This window comes from Hermetia illucens, chromosome 6 (genome assembly GCF_905115235.1).
Source record: "Hermetia illucens chromosome 6, iHerIll2.2.curated.20191125, whole genome shotgun sequence".
NCBI lineage: Eukaryota > Metazoa > Arthropoda > Insecta > Diptera > Stratiomyidae > Hermetia > Hermetia illucens.
Window position 1 is genome coordinate 95169022 of NC_051854.1, and position 22002 is coordinate 95191023.

The 22002-nt window shown below is 43.8% G+C and overlaps 2 protein-coding genes across 2 annotated transcripts in view; one reads left to right on the top strand and one right to left on the bottom strand.

The window, feature by feature from the left end:
* Positions 1 to 509: 509 nt before the first annotated feature.
* On the bottom strand, positions 510 to 19850 carry LOC119659677 (probable ATP-dependent RNA helicase spindle-E). The gene is made up of 20 exons (XM_038067900.1): positions 19540 to 19850; positions 19243 to 19488; positions 19029 to 19178; positions 9181 to 9420; positions 8993 to 9118; positions 8718 to 8920; positions 8501 to 8658; positions 8273 to 8439; positions 7889 to 8219; positions 7680 to 7807; positions 7018 to 7622; positions 6717 to 6867; positions 6410 to 6646; positions 2229 to 2450; positions 2051 to 2170; positions 1714 to 1992; positions 1331 to 1615; positions 1156 to 1277; positions 883 to 1101; positions 510 to 808 (listed from the first exon to the last, which is right to left on the bottom strand). Exons 1-20 carry the CDS (start codon positions 19723 to 19725, stop codon positions 673 to 675), a joined length of 4311 nt encoding a protein of 1436 aa, XP_037923828.1. The 5' UTR covers positions 19726 to 19850; the 3' UTR covers positions 510 to 672.
* Positions 19851 to 20017: 167 nt separating this feature from the next.
* The window catches only part of LOC119658784 (C-1-tetrahydrofolate synthase, cytoplasmic), a 36120-nt gene continuing 34135 nt past the window's right edge, over positions 20018 to 22002 (top strand). Inside the window, exon 1 of the mRNA XM_038066492.1 lies at positions 20018 to 20125. Coding sequence (XP_037922420.1) covers positions 20098 to 20125 — 28 coding nt within the window. The 5' untranslated portion in view covers positions 20018 to 20097. The remainder of the gene's footprint in view (positions 20126 to 22002) is intronic.

Below are 22002 nucleotides of genomic sequence, written 5' to 3' on the forward strand. Positions count from 1 at the left end.
TTCATAAAAGACGTGGGTTCGAAAGCACGGTGAGGTTGGATATTACCTAACCCAGCTGCTCAGCGGATATGGGTATTTTCAATCTGCCACACCTTTTTCTTCTGCAGAAGGTGGGACCCATCAACTTACGATAGAAATGTGCCAGACAAGATAATTGAGGCCATGTTGCAGAGCGAGGACATGTGAAGCCGAGTGGCACGTTACACTCAACGTATTGTTAAAGCAAAAAAGAGGGAAATGGATAGAAGAGATGCCAGGTTTTGCTCCTGTACTGAATAGGCCTGGCCTGAGGTGATGTCCCAAACAGTTCCGGGTTAGAGTCCTAGATGCTCTAGGGGTGTTTTAGTGTTCCTGTCTGAGACAGAATTCCGACATTTTGTGCGTACATGGATTTCATCTCCCTAACCAAAATAATATTTCCTATTTTCTATTTCCTCTTCATCATCGCGGACCAGCGTGAATCTAATAATTTCTTTGCTGAAACTAAACATGAATAAAACTCCAAAAGCTAGAGTTCGTCTTATTTTTTATTAATTCTACGTCTCCATTAGTTTCAATAACAATATAAAATTACAAACTAAAAACGAAAATGAAAGTCAGTATATATTGAACTCTTAAAATCACTTGATACCACAATAGGGGTAAGTTAATTGTCAGCTTAAAGTAAAGAGCTTACACCGATGCAACATACCCAATTTGGTATTCACGATCACGATGAAGTTGAGATAGTAAATGAATTCTCAACTGAACAATACTCTCCAATGGTTGATCACATAACGGGCACCGCATATCCTTGACGGGAGCATCACTGCAATATATTGTGCCTCATTATATGAAATACCTACAAAATCCGCTTTCTAGGTCAGTGGATGTTATACTCACACTTCAGCCATTCGATGTATTTCCTCATTTTTCATCCGCAAAGTTTGTATTTGCTCGAATGATTCGTTGTATAATCGTAGAGCTGAATGGAATGGGAAGATCGACCGATGACCATATATGCTTGTTGTCTCTAGCAAATCTTCGCTACTGTATTGATTCCAGAAATAGTCCCTCGAATCTCGATGAACTTCAATTGATTTACGGGGCTTCTCCAAGAGTCTGGTGGAAACATGAAATAATAGTGATATCGTAAAAGAATATTCCATTGCTTACTTCACTATTAGATTCTTTATTTTTGCAGTCAACTCAGCCTTGTTATTTCGAGGTAGCGTTGGGAATTCCGCACCAACTTCAGTATACAACAAGGTATCCATGGTGTAGCGAATTTGGTTCACCTAATGGCGGAAATAAACTACTGTTCTCCAATAACACTAACATACTCTCTTACCAGTTCAATATCACTTGGTGTTATTTCAACATCTAGACTGAAAACTAAGTCATGTTCCGCGAAAACCGCTTCATTATTGCGATCTGCACCCAGACCACATAGAATGGAGACATATCGCGTCTTGTTCGCATCTCGTTTTATTTCCATTGATGGACAGAAAATCATGGCAATGAGAGGAGCGAAACCGTGTATATTAGGCATAAGTGTTGTTGCACGCGCAGTGATCTTATTGTTCTGTAAAGTTTCAGTAACGCTTGCTGCGACTACAAGCCTTTCATGGTAGTCCTGGATGAAAGTTAATATTTAATTATTTTTAGATAAATTCCTTATGACTGAGAATGGAAAGCCAAAACATGGGAAGCTAATAAGCGCTCTATACTTACGTGAGGGTCGGTATCTAACAAAACAGAATTCACAGATTGGCTTTCAATGGTAACAGTTTTAAAACCTCCAATTCGTGTTGCTGCATATAGTCCTGTTTCAAGGGCACTATGTGGTCCGCGTAATTCAATTTTGTTTCGATATTTGCTGGGATCTGGTGGATCGGTATAGATATCTTCGTCACCTTGTATCTTCCGCAAGTAATCCTCATTCACAACCAAGTCGTCTTCTTCATACATTTTCATTGACCTTTGTTTACGCATACGATTGTCATGGTCAGCCTGCATGACATTTTTTTATTACTTCCAAATAACAAATCAAAAAAAAGTCGAATTTCACCTTGGACATATAGTTCTCTTCTGCATACTGAGCAAAACCTCTATTTACCAAAATATCATTAAATCGCATGTCATTCCTTTGCAGGAAAACGGAGACTATTCCATTGACAATCGAATATACCTGGGAGAAAGTAATATTGCAATGAATTCGGGGTATCATGTAAGATCACGGATCAGACCTCTATTTCACAAAGTGCATTATCAACAAAGTTTTGCATAAGATCATTTGCTTCCTCAATCCAACGGCCGCGAGGACAATTTATCGAGGAAGGTTGAACTTCGGCCAAATTACATTCGAATACACGTGGTGGAATTTCCGTCAAACGATCAGCATTATTGCCGAATTTTCGCAGCTTCCGGAATTCAATTGTGTTGTAATTGCCGTAGTCGATGAAGAAAATCTGAAAATTGCCAGTTATGATTTCAATAAAGATATTTCATCAAGTCACAAAGTTAGTCTTATCACCCTGAAAAATGAAAAGTCAGCCTTTGAGTTCTCCGTTAATGCTGTTAAGAAATTCGTTTCTTGTCGCCGTCAAATGTCAATTCGGCCTTTCCATAGCCATTTTCGAACCCTCTCAAAAACTTAATGAAGAGAAGTAAAGCAAAAGTGAAACACAACTTTCCTTAAAAAATAACTGCAGAAAAGGCCTGAACTGAATAATGTCTAAGACCTTCAATGGAAGTATCGCAATTTTGTAACTGCAGCCAAGCGGGAAAAAATCTGGTACCCCAAAGAAAAGCTATCCAAACCAGTAAAACCAACTGACAAATGATTGCACTGCGATGATTATTGCGGGAAGTCCTTCCATATTAAATGTCTTCCAAGACATTCATCCTGATACCGACTAGTAGGCGAGTTGTGCTGCGCTAATCGGGGGGTGCAGCTCGGGTGAACCTCCGCTAAGTCGCTTACACATTGCAGCGGCTCCACACTACCCTGCCCCCAGCTGATACTGGGCTTCAGCGATAAAATTCGACTCTTGACCCGCCAGGTCTAGGGATGCAGAGCGAATCTCACGCGCCGTGTACCTTTCTTCTCTGAGACCTCAGTCCCGGGGATAAAAGGCTTTGGTCTGGACACGGAGACGTTCTTGGGCTTCCCGCCCACATCAAGCCTAAAGAAATGCTCCTCTCTGTTTAACACTTTATATGAGTCATCATGGAAGAATGATGGGATGGCGAAGGGACCACGATGTCCCGGACCAAGCACAAAAGCCCAGTGGTGGAAAGGGCTGACCTAGTATCGAGCACAGAGTTGCTAGGGAGTCTCAAGTTCTCCCCGTATACCAGCTTGGCGGAGCTGATGGCAATCTTACGGAAACCAAGTAGTAGGCATGACTTGCGACCACGAAGAGTCATCGTGTGCCATTATAGCGGCCTTTACCATCCTATGGCAGTGTTCCAGCATCTCATTGAATTGCGGGTGGTACGCAGTCATCTGATGGCGTCTGGTGCCTAACTCCGAGAACAGGGTAGACTCGAACCGCATTCCCTGATCAGTAATGATTTCGGTTGCAACTCGAAATGTCGGTCGGAAGTATTGCTTCAAGCTACCGTGCGAACCTATCGGTGATTGTGAGGTAATATTTGAAGCCATGCGTGTCCCGTAAAGGACCAATGATGTCGATGTTGATCGTGTGAAAACGCTTGGTAGACCGAGGAAATGAGCCTACTTCTTTCTGTATGTCACTGGTGACTTTACACTTCTGGCAAGCGATGCACTGTCTAGCCCAGTAGTTAACATCCTTATTTATTGATGACCAGAAACATTGTTAGTGACCAGCCGATTCGTTGTCCGAATGCCCGAGTGCGCTAGATAGCCAGAATATATGGCCTAGGTCCCTTTTCAGAAGTCTCGCAGAGTATTCCGGAGTTTGAGCGGAAAAGGGGAAAATACCGAAATTTGTATTTGGGGTTATACCTGAGGCTCTGAAGCAATTCGTCATCATTCTGTACCTCAGCGATTGCCGAATAATCGAGCGTGGCAGCGATTTCTGAAAAGCATGATAAAGCGTCTGCAACTACATTGACGGATGTCTTAAACTGGCTTACGAAGTTCAGATGCCGAACTTGGTGAGGGGATGCTTTGTTGAGCTTCTGTTTAAAATCGAAGGTAAGAGCTTTGTGATCCGTAAAGACTGCGAACGGCCTGCCTTCTAGGGAATATCGGAAATATTTGACTGCCATGTATGTGGCTAATAGCTCACGATCACGTTGTAGTTCCGTTGATCTGCTCTCAATTTCTTGAAAAATAAGCTCAACTTGTTGGTGAAGGACACCACCTACTGATGTCTGGGGCATTGACGAATACGGCTAGGAGTGCATCTAGTTGGGGGAATGCCAGGAGTATAACGTCCGCTAGCTATCGTTTGGCTAGCTCAAATGCCTCGCGGCCTCTGTAGACCACGCAATTACGCGGAATTTTTGCTCTTGCGTTCAGATAGGTAGGTGTCAAGGATCGCTTGACGTTGTGTGACTTTGGGCAAGAAATGACGGTAGAAGTTTCACATGCCCAAAAATCTTCACAGATCCTTGACAGTTTTTGGTTGCGGGAAGTCTGCGATGGCCTGAACCTTGTCTGGATCCGGATGGATTTCCTCAGGAGAAATCGTGTGGCCTAAAAACTTCACCTGCTGTTGAAGGAATTTGCAATTTGAATGCATTCGAGATGTTCCAAATGTTCAAACTTAGGGGCAGAGGCGACCAAAACATCATCCAAGTAAACGAAACAAAAGTTAAGGTTTCGCAGGACAGGGTGGATGAACCTCTGAAAAGTTTGCGCCGCATTGCACAGACCAAAAGTCATCCGTGTGAACTCAAAGGGTGTATATATTGCCGTTTTCGGAATGTCTTCTGGATCTTGGAGGGATTTGATGGTATGCCTTGGCTAAGTCCAATGTTGTGAAAACACGGCAGTTAGCGAGATTGTGCAGTCATGGATGAGTGATATGTGGAAGCGTTCTCAGCATTTAGACGTCTGCCACATGGTCTCCATTCGCCGTTGTGCTTGGGAACCATGTGTAATAAAGAAGACCAATAGCTTTTTGACGATCTGCAAATAAATGCTTTAAAAGTATGTGAAATTCTTTCTTAGCAACAGCGAGAAGATAGAGGAGGCGCTGCACTATAGAACCATTTTCCTAGCCTCATCATCCCCATTCACAAAAATGGTAACCGCACTCTTGCTGGAAATTACCGTCCATTTGGCTTCTCTTCTTGTATTCCAAAATCTCAAAAAGGCATGTGAGTGACTGGTTGTCCGCACTTTCTCCACCTCATAATGAAAGAGCAACACGGTCTTAAGCGTAAGTCCACTGCCTTCAACCTGTTCGACGTCACCAAATTCACGACCGGAAGTTCATTCTATCTACACTGACTTTGCTAAAGCCTTCGACACTGTAAACCATAAGAAGCGTTTGTCCAAACTCACCTCTCTCAGCGTTCCCATATCACTTGTAGCATGGCTTTGCTCTTACCTTGCCAGCCGATCCTGGTGCGTAACCTTCCTCCGGTGCCCCAAAGGGGTGAACTTTAAGCCATTCATTACTTTTATTCTTTATCAACGACTCCACCCCCTCCCCCCTTACTCATCCTGGTTTGCTTTATGTCGACAACCTTAAATTGTTTTCCGCTATATCGTTGCCTATAGACTGTGTCTCCTTTAAATCAACCCTAGACACTTTCGTTCGCTGGTGCCCTGCTAATTGTTTAGCGCTAAACATCAGAAAAAAGCACTATGTCGTACTCACTCAAATCCTCACCCGCTTCCTTTTCTTACTCTCTTGGCGGATATTCTTTATAAAATCAGTACTACAGCCCGGCGTTTTCAGGGCTCACTGTCAACAATAAAGTCACCCACTGCCTCGATGTCGCCAATCGGACTGCAAAATTGGCAGGCAAAATTCCGCGGAGCTCAAAATCAATTTCCATTCTCCGATTTCAAGACTTTGTCGAAGTTATAAGGCACAACAGGTTGGTCCCTTCGCTTTTTCAATAGATTTAAGCACAAGTTATGGTTCTTGCTTCCTCTTCCTTTTGGGGCCAATAAGTAACTAGGATTGTTCGTTAATAGCCAATTAAATAAATACTTCATTAGCTGAGGTCAAAAATAAATGAGGCCAAAACACAAGTCTCCACTTTTCGGACAGTCTAGATGTAGTAGATCTAAATCTATCCACAAAAAAGGTACCTGGAGCTTAACATCAGAGTAGAACAGCGAGCAATTCACGATCAATAAACTATTGGGAATTAAATTTCACGAATCCCTATGATTTAATTACGGAGAAAATTGGTTGGTACCATGTTTAGAAGTAAGACACTGTTGAAAAATAGAACTAAATCAACTCTAGCTACTTACTCGGAAGAAGATATCACTCGAGCCTCGACTCGCCAAATTAACAACACGTCCTCGATAATATGGACTCCTGCCGCCTTTCTCAAAGAATGGAGCTGCCAAAATCATCCCTTTTGAAATTTCCGCAGGACTTCTAAATTTATAAATGCTGCTGTACTGTCCATTCAATTCTTCTACAATTTCTCTCAATCTTTCTTCTTCAGATAAGGGTTGAAACCAGAACTTCCCGCAATGTTCGACCTGAAAGATTCATTTCAATTTGATATTACATTTTTTATTCACGAACTTCATTTTGCATTGGAAAACGTACATGTGTCACGTATCCTCGTACGATTTTTGTGTATACAGATGGAATAACGGCTAATTCAGGATTGAGAAGTTTCTTCTTACGCGGCATCCATTTTCCGTCACGCATAACTCCGAGATTCAATCTTTCCGCATAGGCGACTGCCTCGTGAGGGCTAAATGTTCATCAAAGAAATAAATAGGATTATACAGAGCAAAGGTTGGCTGGATATCGAAAGAATAAAAAAGTCATTTCTACTTCCGCTATCCAATAAAAAAAATCAAACTTATTTCAGTGTATTTCGATGATTAACGATTCTACTTACTCCATCACCTTAAGCGACGTATTATATCGAAGCTGCCTCATTTTTACTGCTTTGTATACTTCCGGTCGAACACTTCCAGGGACAGACTGGACTAAATTATATGCATCGGGATGATCGAAATCAGAATCATTAGGAAATGTGACGAAAATTTTTTGCGATCCTTCTTCAAAATTTACAAGCAAATTTTTTGTGTTCGTCGTACACTGTTTAAACATGTCCTTAATGCACTGCGTATAAAGTTGCCCGATATACTTGGAATCAAAATTAGTGAAGTACACCGTATTGCAGGGATTACGTCCAGAAAGCAATTGGTATGTATTCCGCTCATACGACTGATGATCAAACGAGTTACGCAGAAAGTAGTTTGGATAAAATGCCCCTGCAATTACGATTTTCAACACAATAGTCTTCTCCCTTTCCGACCAACGAACACGATTCACGCCGGCTGTTTCCCTGATGTGAACTCGCTGCAATCGTTCAGTTATCTCACGAACAAGCAAGTTAACTTCACGCATAAGCCGAGTGTTGATAAAGTAGCGACGGGCCCATACTTTTTCAGCGTCTTCGTCGTCGAAATTATTTTGCTCTTTCATCGTATGCCAGACCTATAGTGATAGCATTAAGTCTAGTCCTTCTATTTCCAAATAAAAAATTATATCTACCCGATACGCCTTCAAAATTGCAAACAAGTCAGAGCCGGAGCCGTCGGACCATGTTAGTTTTTGAGCATATGCATTCAATCCATTTGTGTGTGGGTATTCGAAAATGCTTTTAACATTGAGACCAGCGGCTGCAATACCAAGTGCAATACAGTTTGTAGAAATATTTAAATCTACATCTTGTAGTCTGAATAAAATAGTACGAAACTAACCCATTATTATAGTTTCTTCCAGGACGCTGAAAATGTATCCGAAGATTATCAAACGTGAGATTCGCACATCAATAGGCAAAGAGGCCATTACTCGTCCAATAAACGTTAAGTCACCATCATAAGGATCATAATTTCCGCCAACCATCTTATAAAGAGCTCCAATTTCTTTTAAAATTAGAACCGTATTGCGGATATCGGATAAGGCAGGAGGAGTCATGACAAGAGCTAAAATCGACTCAGGGCGACCCATATCCAGAAGTTTTGCTTTCAACACTACATTTTCTAGAGGACAACGAACCATTTCAGGAGATCCATATTCATCCATCATTGTCTGAAATATTCTATGTTAGTCCCGCTTTTAAAAACCAATCACACTCGTCCTACATCGTAAAATTGCTTAGATACAAGCCTGTAAACTCGACCGTTGCTCACACGACCAGCTCGACCCGCACGTTGTCGGCAACTACTCCGGGAAGCCCAATGCAATTGCAAAGCACTTAAATTTGTACTCGTGTCGGTTACCAGGGACTTGGTCAGACAAAAGTCAATTACTAAAATCGAGAAAACGGATTGCAGTAATACCTCTGCAAACTAATAACTAGAATATGATACCATATTTGACATCCGGCACTGTTATCGAACTCTCCGCGATATTTGTCGAAAGAATTACCTTTCGGCAATTCGGTGGTGGCCTGGTAAAGATTTTCTCCTGATCGGTGGAGGATATCATTGAATGCAAACGATACGGAATAAGTTTGATGTCATATTTTCTAAAGGAACAATTTTATATTTTAAAAACTTCCAAGTCTATAAACCGCAAAGGACGTACAAACTCTCTAATCTTTGCAATGTTTTCTCCATTCGCTCAATCTCATTGATACCAGGAAGAAATATCAAAATGGAAGGTTTAAAAGGCGAAGCTTGAACTTCTTCATCTTGGCAGTCCAATTTCTCACAGATTACAATAAGTTTCAATGCTATCTTATACATTTCTTCTGAGATTCCAGGTTCGTCATAATTCACTTCTACATTCTAAAATAACACAATCAATTATTTGGCATTAATTGCTACCCGAAGTTGGTCCAAACTCTTATATACACTTACAACCATGAGACGGTCCAGTTGACACAAATAGAAATCTTTAACGGTAAATAACCTTCGTGAATCGACACTTAAAATAGGGGCAGGAAACAAGGTTCCTCTGTGCATGATTTTGAAATACTCTGAAAACTTTAATCAAAGATTGACATAGGGCATCCACATATAATTATTCGCGCTAATTAGATACTTACCTCTTGTGCGTCTATAGTAGCAGACATAAGAATTACTTTTACGTGAGGTGAATTACTTGTTAACAAACGTCGCACAAGGAACAGTAGAAAATCCATGTCTTGATCACGTTCGTGAACTTCATCCAAAATCACGTGTGTGAAGTTAGACATGTCCTTGGTTTGTATCAATTTTTGTAGCAAAATGCCCGTCGTACAATATAATAGTCGAGTGTCTTCACCGGCAGTACTGTGGAGCCCCACCTTAAAGCAAATACAGAAGCATTTTTTTGTAAGAAGCTACATATATCAAAGGCGAATATTATTATCGAAAAAAAAAAAGATATTGCGAAGATATACCAATTTAAAAACTGAGAACATAAGTCACGTAAGTCAATTCATAAGTTAATGCGCCGCATAAATCCAAAAACCTCGGGAACTCTGGACATTCCCAACAGACTACGCCACACGCAACGCGAACTTTACCAGGAAGTTTACTGCAGACTTTCCAACCAAGGCAAAAGTGGAAGTGTATTGCACAATATTCTTCACCGACGGATCAAAGATTATCTGTGCCGCAGTTTTCTTGGATACATAACCGAGCCGTACGATCTCCTAAAATACACCGATGAATCCAAGCGAAAGTACTGGCGATACTAGAAGCCTGTCGATGACAACCAAGCGCCCATTAGGTATACTCAGTAGTGTCATCCTCCAGGCTGGTGGGGCAATGCAGGAACGCGCTGAACAGTCTGGGCGGCGCGCCCAAGTTCACCCTCCTCTGAGATCCCGGCCGTAGGGACATACATAAAGGGGAATGAGCAGGCTAACAAACTGACCAGGCGGGGCTCAGCTTTTGGCAGTCCTTCGGTAGCCAGTCTCTGTCCCGCTCGGACTGTTAAGAGTGGAATAGACTCGCATTACTTAGCATCCCCGGATTTCAGATGACAGAGGCTCATCCGCTGAGGCAAGTCAAGGAAGATTTGACCCGCCTATAACAAGACCCGTTCGCGAGAGCACTTCTGCCAGACGGGTGCAAATGCGTACCAGATTATGATGGTCTGCAAAGAAGAGGAAGAAACCTTCAGACACTTCCTTTGCGATTGCCCAACTCTAGCTAGAGCCAGGCTACGGAGGCAAATGTCTAGTTGAGGGTGGTAGGGCTGCTTTCCTTCATTAATGGCCAGATTTCCATGAAATATGCGAAATGTGGTCCTCTATGTTGTTGCAAAATCTGGTAGCCCTAGGATGAATTTAAGGGAGGTTTTCAGTAAATTTCTAAAAGTTGGTAATATACAATTAGTACGTTTATTTGAGCAGATATCGGAATGGGACATATTTTGAGACCTATATATAATCTAAGCGTACTTTTCCGATTTTTTTCGGATTTTTGGGTTGGGTAGTTTCCGAAAATGAGTACTGTCTCACTTAAAGTGTGTACATTTTGACTCCTTACTCGCTCACTTTGCAAATCACGTCAAAACTAATATCAGATTCGGAAAGTACTAATTGAGACCTTTCATCCGACACCCCACATAACTATATTCGAAGAAAAAAGATGTACATCCCCCCTTTACATGAATGAGGAGCCCCCCTTTAAACTGCACACAAATTTATGTCACTCACTGTATGCGTGGGATTTGATAGTTCCCATATGTCTGTTCGGATCGGTTTAGCCGTTTTGGAGAAAAATGCGTGTGACAGACAGACCGTGAATAGATTTTAATAAGGTTTTGTTTCACGCAAAACCTTAAAAAGCCGAAAAAGGAAAACTAAAATGTTCCCATGGAACTCGCGGTTCATATGAGTTCACTTTATTTGATGATGATGTCATAAACGTCTTAGAGAGCAATAAATTTACCTCAAATGTAAAACTTTGACCTTCTATATTTTTGTTAATAATAGTTGGACTTCGTTCAGAACTTTTCGGAATTATGTCCTATATTATCGCCTATGCTGTTGCCAAATTTTGTACTCTTGGAGTGAAATTAAGGGGGCTTTTCGGTAAATTTCTAAAACATAGTAATATACTATTATTAACTTTATTTTTGCAGCTCTTGTAATGGGATGTATTTTGAGGCCTAGATTTCATAGATGAATCACTGTGATTTTTTCCAGATGTTTCGGTTGGCTAGGTTCTGCGAACGAAACTTGTTTCACTTTTTGAGGTAAACATTTTGAGTCCTCACTCCAATATGTTTCACATAATATCAGAAATAAATGAGTACTAATCGAGCCCTTTCATTTGATACCCCAAATGACTATATTCCAAAAAAAAAAAAGTTACACCCCCATTTTGCAAGTATGGGGAGCCCTCTTCAAACTCAAAACAAAATGGCGCCACACGTTGTATGTAAAGGGAAATTTTACAGAAAAGTGGAATCCCTAGTAAGTCTGTGGCGCGGCAGGATCTGCAGCATTCGAAATTTATTTCGGATGTTGCGGATGCGGACGGGTAGATGGCGCTGAACTCAGAAACTCTCCACTCACTCGTTTTCAGAACGCACCAGGGGAGTGGAGAACCAGCGGTAAAAAAATGCCGTTGGTTGGGACAGTACGGACCGCATGGAAATAAGTCGGTCTCTTCTGTATCCAACCGCGGCGCTGAACACTTCGGCTTGCTCGTGACTTAAATTCAAAATATTGTAATCAATTACAACTCGGCAGATTTCGCGCTAGTAAATTCTATCTCATTTAAAGTTGACGAGAGTTTGTGAGTCATTTGCTTGAAACACGCATAACGTGAAGAACTTTCCAATTTCGAGGACAATTTCAGTAAAAAGTAATACTTAAAGTCCTTCTAAGGAACTATACCGAGAAAGGGAAAATAACACGAAGCTATAATTTAAACACTTTATTTTATTACTTTTAAATATTAATTATTTTTGATTATTTAACTTAATTTAAATTATTTTAATTGAATTGGAAGTAGTGAACGCCCTTCGTCCAGTAAAAGAAAACGTGTCGAGCCAAGGAGACCCGTTTGACCGTCCCCCCGACGTTGAGACTATAATGATGTCGACCTCGCTCGAGGACTTCGAAGGGGCCCGCATAAGGTATCTGCAGCGGATTCCGAGGACCGTCCGTCCTAATTAGTACAAGGGTGCAGAAGTCCAGGTCCCTGGGCACGTCAGTCGCTTCAGCTTTGGCATTGCCTCCTTGGGCAGACGCAACAGACCGGTAGACCTGATGTCGAGAACAAAGTTGCCTTCTAGGCATAATATCGTCGCATGCTTTCGTCACCCATAGGGTGATTAGTGTGGTTTTTTCTCTAGCCGTACCATTCAGGGATATGTCGGGTCTGAGTGCCGTGGAAAACGTGTTCCCTTCGAAGGCTTTCGCCGTGCAGCCGAGCATATCACCCGTTATTCTGCAAGAATTATTTTTCGAACTCAATCTGCCTTTGATTTCCAAGCAGATTGCCTGGTAGTCGCTGTGAATACAGTCCTCACTGACATGCCAAGCGACTCTACTGACTTAAGTGGCACTCACGTATGTCAAGTCCACTATAGACCCCCGGTCCTTTCCCCGGAAAGTGTATGAGGCCCCAACATTTGTCAGTACCAGGTCTAATTCCGCGAATTCTTCGAGGTTCGTTTTGGTCTATGACCTAAATGCTACCTCCGTGGTTTCGATATGACTCACTTATTACGGCCACGTCGATGTTTTTCTCGCGGATGGTTTGTGAGAGTAGATCCTGCGCTACCTCACAGTGGTTGATGTTGATTATTTTTATGTTAAGCACTCTCCTGCATTTCGGGCATCTGCTGCTGCTGCCGACGGTCCACACCCTCCTTCCCTTTGCACAGTAATCAATTTGGGTTAGCTGCGCAGTTCTTCCTGATGTGGTCTTCCATTCTGCATATCCTGCATTACTTCGACCTCTCATTTGGAGTAATGCATGCGTTCGCAATGTGACCGAAGCCAAGGTATCTAAAGCGTCGCTTCAATGCCACCTGCTCCCTCAAAGGACACATAACCCAGCCTATTCTCACTCTCCCTGGAACTAACAGTTTGAGTGCTGTCTCTACTGGTAGGCTGATAATGGCGAATTGTGTTCCTTCGCAGGCTTTCTCTAGCATTTTCACCACTGGCTCTTTAAGTCCGACAGGATCGAACTGCTTCTCCAACGCTTCGCGAACCTCCTCCTTCATGATGATTTCGTCTATATCTTTGCAGATTATAGTGATCCCCGCTTGCTAACTCTTATGTCGGCTTCCTGTCCTAACGAATTTCCGATTTGGCTCAAGAATTTGTCTGCAGTTACATCCTTGGTTTTCTTGAGCTCCAACTTAAGATATCCCTTCTCTGACCATCTAATACAATGTCAGGTCTCCCAAGTTGACGAGTTCGGGGTCCGCATCCACTCTCCTGAGAATGTCAGCATATGACCTTTCACCTCGTTTGGAAATGGTAATCAAGAAACGAGCACATATCTAGTTTCCCATAAACCAATGTATGGCTATAGTTGATGTGGGCTGCTGAGGGTTGATAGGGGAGTATCTTTCTACTATCTTTCTTCTAGTTGTAAGTTTTGTAAAATTTATTTTTACATTAAATGTATTAAGTAAATTTTATAACTATGGATGTGAGATGAGGGATCAGAGGGACCCGTCGTTGGAATGATAACGATCCTTTAAAGGCCATGGTACCGATGAAAGTCAGCGTCGGAGGGTGGGCATTATTAGACGACAAATTCATATTCTCTTTAGTTGCCTTTTACGACAACCAAGGAATACTTAAATGGAACCCTCTTATGTTATGTCAGATCATTTTATTATAATATACATATATTGTTGAAAATTAACCCTTGATGGGGTATACCGCGGCAGCCACACGCACCATCCTTCGCGATTCGTTGAAATGCTCCACAACTATTCTGCGCCAAAAGTCCTTGGGTCGATCCACTCACCTCTTGGGAGAGTGGCTACATGATTTAGCCAGCAAGACAATTGTCACTCATCCTTAATTTGTGACCTACCTACTGCGACTTCCACTTTCAGACCACATTGCGTACGGGTGACCGACCTGTGCATCGACCAGACCGAAATAAACGAAGAACTGATGAAAATGATGAAAACGAAGAACTGATGAAAATGATGTGTAGAGTGTTGATGTGGTCAATGCAGGCTTATTCTCGGTCGATCAAGCTTTCAATATGTTCTTCGATGCGTTCCGGGATTATTTTAGCTATTATCTTTCCGACAGCAAGAAGCACGCAGATACCCCTCCAATTATCGTACTCACAATGGGTGACCTTAGTTAAATTCTTAATGACGTTCCCCTTCCCCCACTCTCTAGGTAATGTCCGGGATTCCCAAGAGGCAGTGGAATTTTCTGCTGATTTCTACTTAGGACCATCAACCCTATGCATTCCCATCACATACAGTTCTCCACGTACAAGGTGTAGTCAGAGCCGACCCTCGCATTTAAATCAAACATTAGGCTAACAATGTCATCTTTAGAATTGCGTGTTGTTGCTTGTAGAACACACCTTCCTCCTCTATAACCGTTGCGGAGGAGCGTGCTTATGCTCCAGAAAGCAAAGTTCATGATCAGGATCTTAGAAAGTTTCCTTCTTTTGCCTGTTTTCCTGTTGAAACCCCGGTACGTTCCTTCATAAATAGTGGCCTCACTATAAAGAATGGAGAGCAGTCGATCAGCCTCAGCGGGAGATTCAATCATTTCAACTGACATGTTATTTGCCAGTAGTTGGAATGCGCGAGATAGAGGTAGAAAATATGTTCTACAGCTGGAAAATAGATATTTTAAAGGTGCGAAAGGCAGCTAAAAGTTTTTAATTAATTCTACATATGTTCCCATTGGACTGCCGGTTGTCCGGTGGTGTTTAAAGCAGAGGATTTCGCCCAATTCTGGGAAAAGAAAGGACTCAAACTGTGTTCCCTGGTGGGTGATTATAATTGTCGGCACACCAAACCGTGAAATCCATTCTCGGCAGAGGGCCTCTGTACAAGATTGTGCAGTAACGTCTTTCAGAGGTATCGCCTCAGGCCACCGTGTGAACCTATGTAAGATTGTAAGGCAATACTTGACGGTGCGAGTCTCGCAAAGGACCAATGATGTCGAGGTGGATTGTGTGGAAACGCTTGGTGGACCGAGGGAACACTCTTATCTCTTTCCTCACATGCTTTTTAGTCTTTTATTTTTGGCATGCGATGCACTGTCTTGTTCATGGACGGCCAGAAATACTTCGCGGTGACTAACCGATTCATTGTCCGAATGCCAGATCGTGAAATACTTCCTTTCGGAAATCGGCCGGAATATATGGCTTTGGTCCCTTCTCTGAGATCTCGCAGTAAATACTGGATGTTAAGCCGAAGATGGGAAACTCCCTAAATATGTATTTGGAGTTGGTCCTCAAGCTCTGAAGGACTGCGTCGTCATCCTGCGCCTCCGCGATTGCCGAAAAATCGACGGTGACGTGGATCTTGCAACACGTGCTAAAGCGGCAGCAACCCTTCGCAAAACTCGCACGGGTACAAGCATTGCCTCACAATCAACGACAGGTTGACACGATGACCTGAAGCAATACCTCTGACTGATATTACGGCACAATCATGTGCCGAGGCCCTTTGTCGAGAAGGGAACCCGCGTTTTGATGTACCAGGGAATGAAATTTGAATCTCCTCTTTTCTCAGAGTTAGGCAAGCTCGTTGGTTTTAAACTTTACAGAACTACTGCATACCATCCGCAGTGCAATGGGGTACTGAAAAGTTAGCACCAGACACTAAACATCGCCTTGATGGCTCGCGGCGTGGTCGCATTCCATGCTTTTCGTCTTCCTCGGCCTTTGCACAGTTCATGCAGTGGAATTCAGGGCCAGCCCTGCGGATGGTGGAGAATCTTCGATTTCCCGCCGACCCTGAGCTGGATATAGCAGGATTAAGTGACTCCAGCATGCTGCGCCTGCTCAAGGACGAGGTGTCGAAACTGCGGCCAACTCCAACTTCCCGACACACGACGACGGAAGTCGACACCCCCAGGGTCCTTGAGACATGCTCACAGGTCCTCATTAGGTTGGACGCTCCTCGGAGGCAGCTGCCCCCACCATACGAGGTCCCCTTTAAAATCCTAAAGCGACAGAAGCAGTCCTTCATGCTCAACGTTGGCGGCGGGATGCCCTTGTCGAGGATGAGGCCTTCGCCGAACCGGGGAATGCTCCAAAAAAGCGCCCGCGAAGCGTTAGGTTCGATCAAGTCCCGGGTTCCTTCGCTAAACCCCCGCGGTTTCAGCTGGAGGCGGAATGATGTGGCGGCACATCGGAGACACGAGCCACGGCTGCATTGCTGTGGTGAATTCGCCCCCGCAGATGCTCTGTACTGTCACCGCCGAGGCAGGTGGCTTAGTACCAGGCCGGCACGCAAACTTCCGTTCTTCTGATTTAGACCGACGATAAAAACAGTCGTGATTTAAAAAAAAAAATTGAGGCGTATTTGACTGGCGCCTGGAATTTTTTTTTGAATTTTCAGTCACTGCAGTGTAAAGTGGAGAAACTGGGGCAGGAGTGTCAACACCCCGTCGAGGAGCATTGGATCCTACAACCAACAGGCTTCCAAGTGAAAATTGCTAACCTGCAGAGGAGGTGTTATAAGCTCCTAAAAACTATTTAAACGACTGGGAGGAGGCATGCGTCACAATGGCAGGGTACACAGCTAAAAGGAGACTCCGCAGTGCGAAAAACAAGGGGCGAAGCTTCGTAGAGACTCGGCTATAAACCCGAAAAATTTAGGCAAAAAATGCTTGAAAACTCATTAGACTCGAAATGATACATGCTGGAAGGAACTTATCTTCAAGATGGTTTATAGTAGACGGATAGACAGTGGATGGTGTTCATAGAGTGTGCTCCTCGTAACGATTGATGTTAGGAATGCTTTCGATTCCGTCAGATTACAGATACACTAGGTAATTCTACATGCCGGGCTGCCTCTTGCGAATATTGATGGATTATTTATTATTTGAGAGACTGTTCTTTGCTCTACGAGACGCTGGAAGGCCAGATGAGGATGGAAATTACGTCGGGGGTAGTACATAACTCATCCCAACTCTCCTAGACTAGATTAGCAGAGGGTTGCTGACAAATTGAGCTGTGAGTTTCAAGTTCTTCTTGTTGCGAAGGTTAGACTCGACCGGCAGAGGGTTTCTGAACTAACTACACCCTTCCCCCTCTTCCCTCCCTTTGGTGAAAGGAATTACCTGATTTGAAGGCCCCCTGAGGCGGAAGGATAGTCCAAAGTAATGAGTCAAAGGGTTCCAAGCTATTTCTCTGATTATGGGAGTTGTTTGGCTAGCAGTTAAGTCGAGACTGTTCCGCGCCAGTGTCTCTCTCAGTGCATAATAAATGACCACCACTGCCACATGAAAGTTCCAAATTTTTATCATCTCATGTCTGCGTTGTCATGGTGGTACTCTGGCCTGAGACAATTCCAATGAAAAACTTCATCGGCATACGGGCTAGACATCCATGAACATGCTTATCAAAAAATGGGAGCGGCAGGGGATCGATCATACATGGGAAAGGCCGGCCTCCACTGCAGCCTATGTTATTTAATGGAACATACATTATACTAAGAAATTTGATTCCCGTATTGAAGCTACTTACAACCTCCACTCCTGTATCACGCAGACCTTTTTTTTTTGGGAGTAGGGTAGGTGAATGCGTTTACGCACAGAGTGTTGGACTCCCGCAACAGCACGCTGGCGGACTACCAACTAAACACCTCCCTGTCATCAGAGAACTAGCCTGCAACCGTTTGACACATTACTTCGGGCTAGCCCTCCCGCTCTCCCGGCTTTGGGAGCCTTCAAGTCAGGGAATTCCCTTCACCAACGGGAGGGGAGAGGAGGAAGGGAGTTGTTAGTTCAGGGAACCCCTTACCGTCCGATCCCTCTGCCGGTCGAGTTCAATCTTCTTCGTAGTAAGAAGAGCCCGAACATAATGCGCAATATGATTCCAGCTGCCAGCGCTCTTCAGCATCTCTCGCACAATGTTATCTGGAGAGATCTCCCCTGTGTCTGCATAAAGCTGCTGGCGGAGGCCGTCCCACCTCTCGCAAGAGAAAAAGGTGTGTTCAGCGTCATCCGCCACTCTATTGCAGAACACACAATCAGAAGATCGCGCCTTCCCAATCCTGTGCAGGTAAGACTGAAAACCTCCATGCCCACTTAGAAGTTGGGTAAGGAAGTAATCAATCTCACCGTGCTTTCTGTTCAACCATGGGTCTAATTTGTCGATGAGCCGCGCAGTCCACTTGCCCCTTGGCTCATTTTGCCAAGAAAGTTGCCACTCGTTAAGGGTGCGTTGACGTTCTTCACAGGCAACCACTTCTCTTAAGTTTTCGCTCTTACGGCGGTAGATAGCTTTGCGCTCCTTGGCAAGGAGGGCAACGGGGATCACTCCCGCAATCACCATCACAGCCGGTTCGGAGACGGTGCGATAAGCAGACGCCACTCGTAAAGCTCCCCGCCTCTGCACTTGAGCAAGGCGTTTACGATGCACCTCCTTGTCAAGGGCATCAGCCCATACCTCCGCACCATAGAGAAGGACGGACTGCGTTGCTCCCATGAGGAGACGTCTCCTAGTTGATATAGGGCCGCCGACATTCGCCATTAGCCGACTCAAGGCCGCGACTCCTGCTGCAGCCCTGTCCGCGGCTGCTTTGATTTGCTCGAAGAAGCTCATCACGCAGGCCTTACATGAAAAGCAACTGCCCTACCTGTAATTATTCAATCTGAAGGCTAAAGTTTGGCCAATGATGCTGATTTCTGCCAATTTGCTAAATTTCATAATAATAGTAAACTTATAGATACGCCTTCTGTCCATCCCCCGCCATTCGCTTCCCTAAAAATCTTACCTGATAAGAGACAACCTCGCCGAGGTTCCATTTCCTCTCCTGGCAAACCCTCTTAGCAATACTTATCGCAGCAATACGTCTAGGTTGCGTACAAATAATGTTACAAAACTCCATTCGTTGATAGCAATCCTCCAAAATGAATTGCGGCACCTGTTGCCAAAGAAAACGGAAAATTCAAAGCCATTGCCCCCATGTGGGTCCCCTTTCTGTTTACCTGAGTTGTCTTTCCACATCCCGTGTCTCCTTGCAAGATTATCACGCGATTCTCACGAACCGCCTCCACGATTTTCTCACGAGACGCATGAATGGGGAGTTCGATTTCGCTACGAGTATCGAAATTGTACCTGGCGTAAGTAGTTAGATCGGTCCTGGCGACTTTTCGCTTGGGAACAGCATCCTCGATGTCGTCCAATTGGTCCAGATACGATGCCATTTCCGAGGTTGAGGCAACGTCGATATTCTAGAATTAGTCGTTGACATAATAAGGAATTACTTCTATCCACTTCCTCACCTGCAATATCTTCTGTTCTTCGGCCTCTCGGTAAATCTTGGCATAATCCTGGCCGATTTCCTCACGCTTCACGATCTCATGCTTCAGCCCACCCTGAACCGTTGTCCGCCCGTTAATATAGCCCGCATTGACCGTCTTCCGCTCAAAAGGTTTCGAGAAATCGAAGAAATCATCAATCTCGTCCATGGTTGGCAATTGTTCTTACAAATTTCACAAGGAGCGCTGAAAATTTACGGTTTTTCTAGAGATTCGCCTGAAAAGCATGGAACTGTCACCGATGCAGAAACAAAACTTGGCGACCGAAGCTGATCCACGATTAGTTTACATGCAGAACTGTGCAGACTGCAGTAAAGCAACAACTGAGCTGTGCAGAAAATCTGTTATGATACAGCGGCTCGAATTTTTACCGAGAAGAGATATGAGACTTTGGCGGGAAATATGACGTTAAATATGATATTCTCGGAATTTTCCATGTCTGTTTACATTTGTTTGTGGAGTTCGTTCATTTGCCAATTGTTTTAGCCTAAATTTTCACTGTTGACTGTATTTGCACCTTCCATGTTCCGTCAAGAAAAACGTCAGAAAAGTAAGTGGCCTTGCATTAAATGTGACTGTAAACCATTAATTACTCACAGCATATATTCGCAGACAGTACCCATTCAAAGGAAGTGAATCAATTCTTTCTATTCATTGTGGGTGGGTTTGTATAATTCATGGCCCCTACATGACCTTGTTGGACGAGCCGAATATATTCAGTCTCTCAAGGCGTTCCCATACCAGTTTAGAGTTCACCTGGTTGAACCTAGGTGCAATGCTGTGTCCCTTGTAGTTCCTTCGGAGATTAAAGGAGGCACATCTGTCTATGGCGTATATTTCCGCCTGAAATATACTAGTGTACCTGCCCACTGGCTCGAAGTACATTTTCCTTGGACCAATGACACCGGCTTCCTCTGCTGTGAGGGATCCGTCAGTGTACTAAGTAATCAGTTGCTGGTTTAAGCCGTATGTCGCAGCCACGCTCTCCCAGTTTGCCTTGTTACTCCAACGTGTTTCAAACTTCTTATCGAAGTGAAACCTCGTTGTCATGTTATTCCTTTTTATCAGTAATTCCTTCGGTTTAGGCAGCTCCCCGCCTCATTGATACCCCCGGCCATCCTGAATATTGCCCTCCTTGCCTGCAATTCTGTATGTGCAGATGGAGAGGGGTTAATCCCAGAAGGACCTCCAGGAATGCGATCGGGCAAGTCCTCATTGCCCCACTGCTACACAGGCAAACCAGTCTTTGGAGCTTCTGTAATTCCCTGGATTGTGTGCTGAGTTCGATTCTTTCTGCCCAGATTACCGCACCATAGGTAATCATTGGCCTGCAGTATATATCCAAAGTAGTATCTTCGGGCTGCAACCTCATTTTTTCCCCTCGGGGCTTTCCGACATGTGCCTTCCAGAGTAATTTTTGGTCTAGCATAATTCCCAAATATTTGACCTCTATTTCTCGTTTCACCTTCATGTAATGTAACCTTATGGCTCTCGGGTGATAAAGCTTACGCCTTCTAGTGAATGGTACTATGGTGGCTTTGGCTGGGTTGATCCGCAGTCCCACCTTTCTGCATCAGGCACTAGTAACCCTTAGTCCAGTTTGGATTCTATCCCATAGGGTATCGTCATATTTGCCCCTACAGATTAGAACAATGTCGTCCACGTAACTTGTATTCCAGTATTTGTTAACAACTCCAGTAGTTCGTCCACTACCATACCCCACATCAGCGGCGATAGTACCCCGTCCTGTGGACAACCTTGAGTAGTGTTCATGACAATAGAATTTGTACCTGTCTTCTGTACTTCCATTTGCCTGCTTTCTAGCATTTTGCCCATCCAGAATGCCAGGGTGTTTCCCACTCCCTTGCGGCTTAGGACATCTTGTATCTCTGTGTGCGATGTGTTGTCGAATGCTCCTTCGATATCCAAAAACGCACACAGTGCTATTTCTTTTGTTTCTATGGCACCCCGTAGTAATACATCTGTTACCTGATACAGAGCAGTTTCAGTTAACTGTCCTGCCCGGTAAGCGTGTTGTCAGTGATGTAGAGTATTATGCTTTTGAACGTTAGTTCTAATACAGTTGTCTATGACCTTCTCCACCGTTTTGAGTACGAACCATGTTAGGTAAATCAGTCTGAAAGATTTAGGATGAAAAGAATCTTTTTCACCGGTTTTCGGTATAAAGACCACTTTTGCAAGTTTCCATGCCCTTGGTATGTATCCCAGTGCTTTGCTCCCCCTTACCACCCTCAGAAGAGACTCTAAGATGATTCCTAGGCCTCTCTGGATAAGTGCTGCGAAAATGCCATCTACTCCGGGTGATTTCAGTGGTTTAAAAGTTCCGACTGCTCACCTTAGCTTAGCTTCTGAGTATACCTCTTTTGCTAGTTTCCAGTTTTCTTTTCTTCTCCTTTGTTGTTGGGG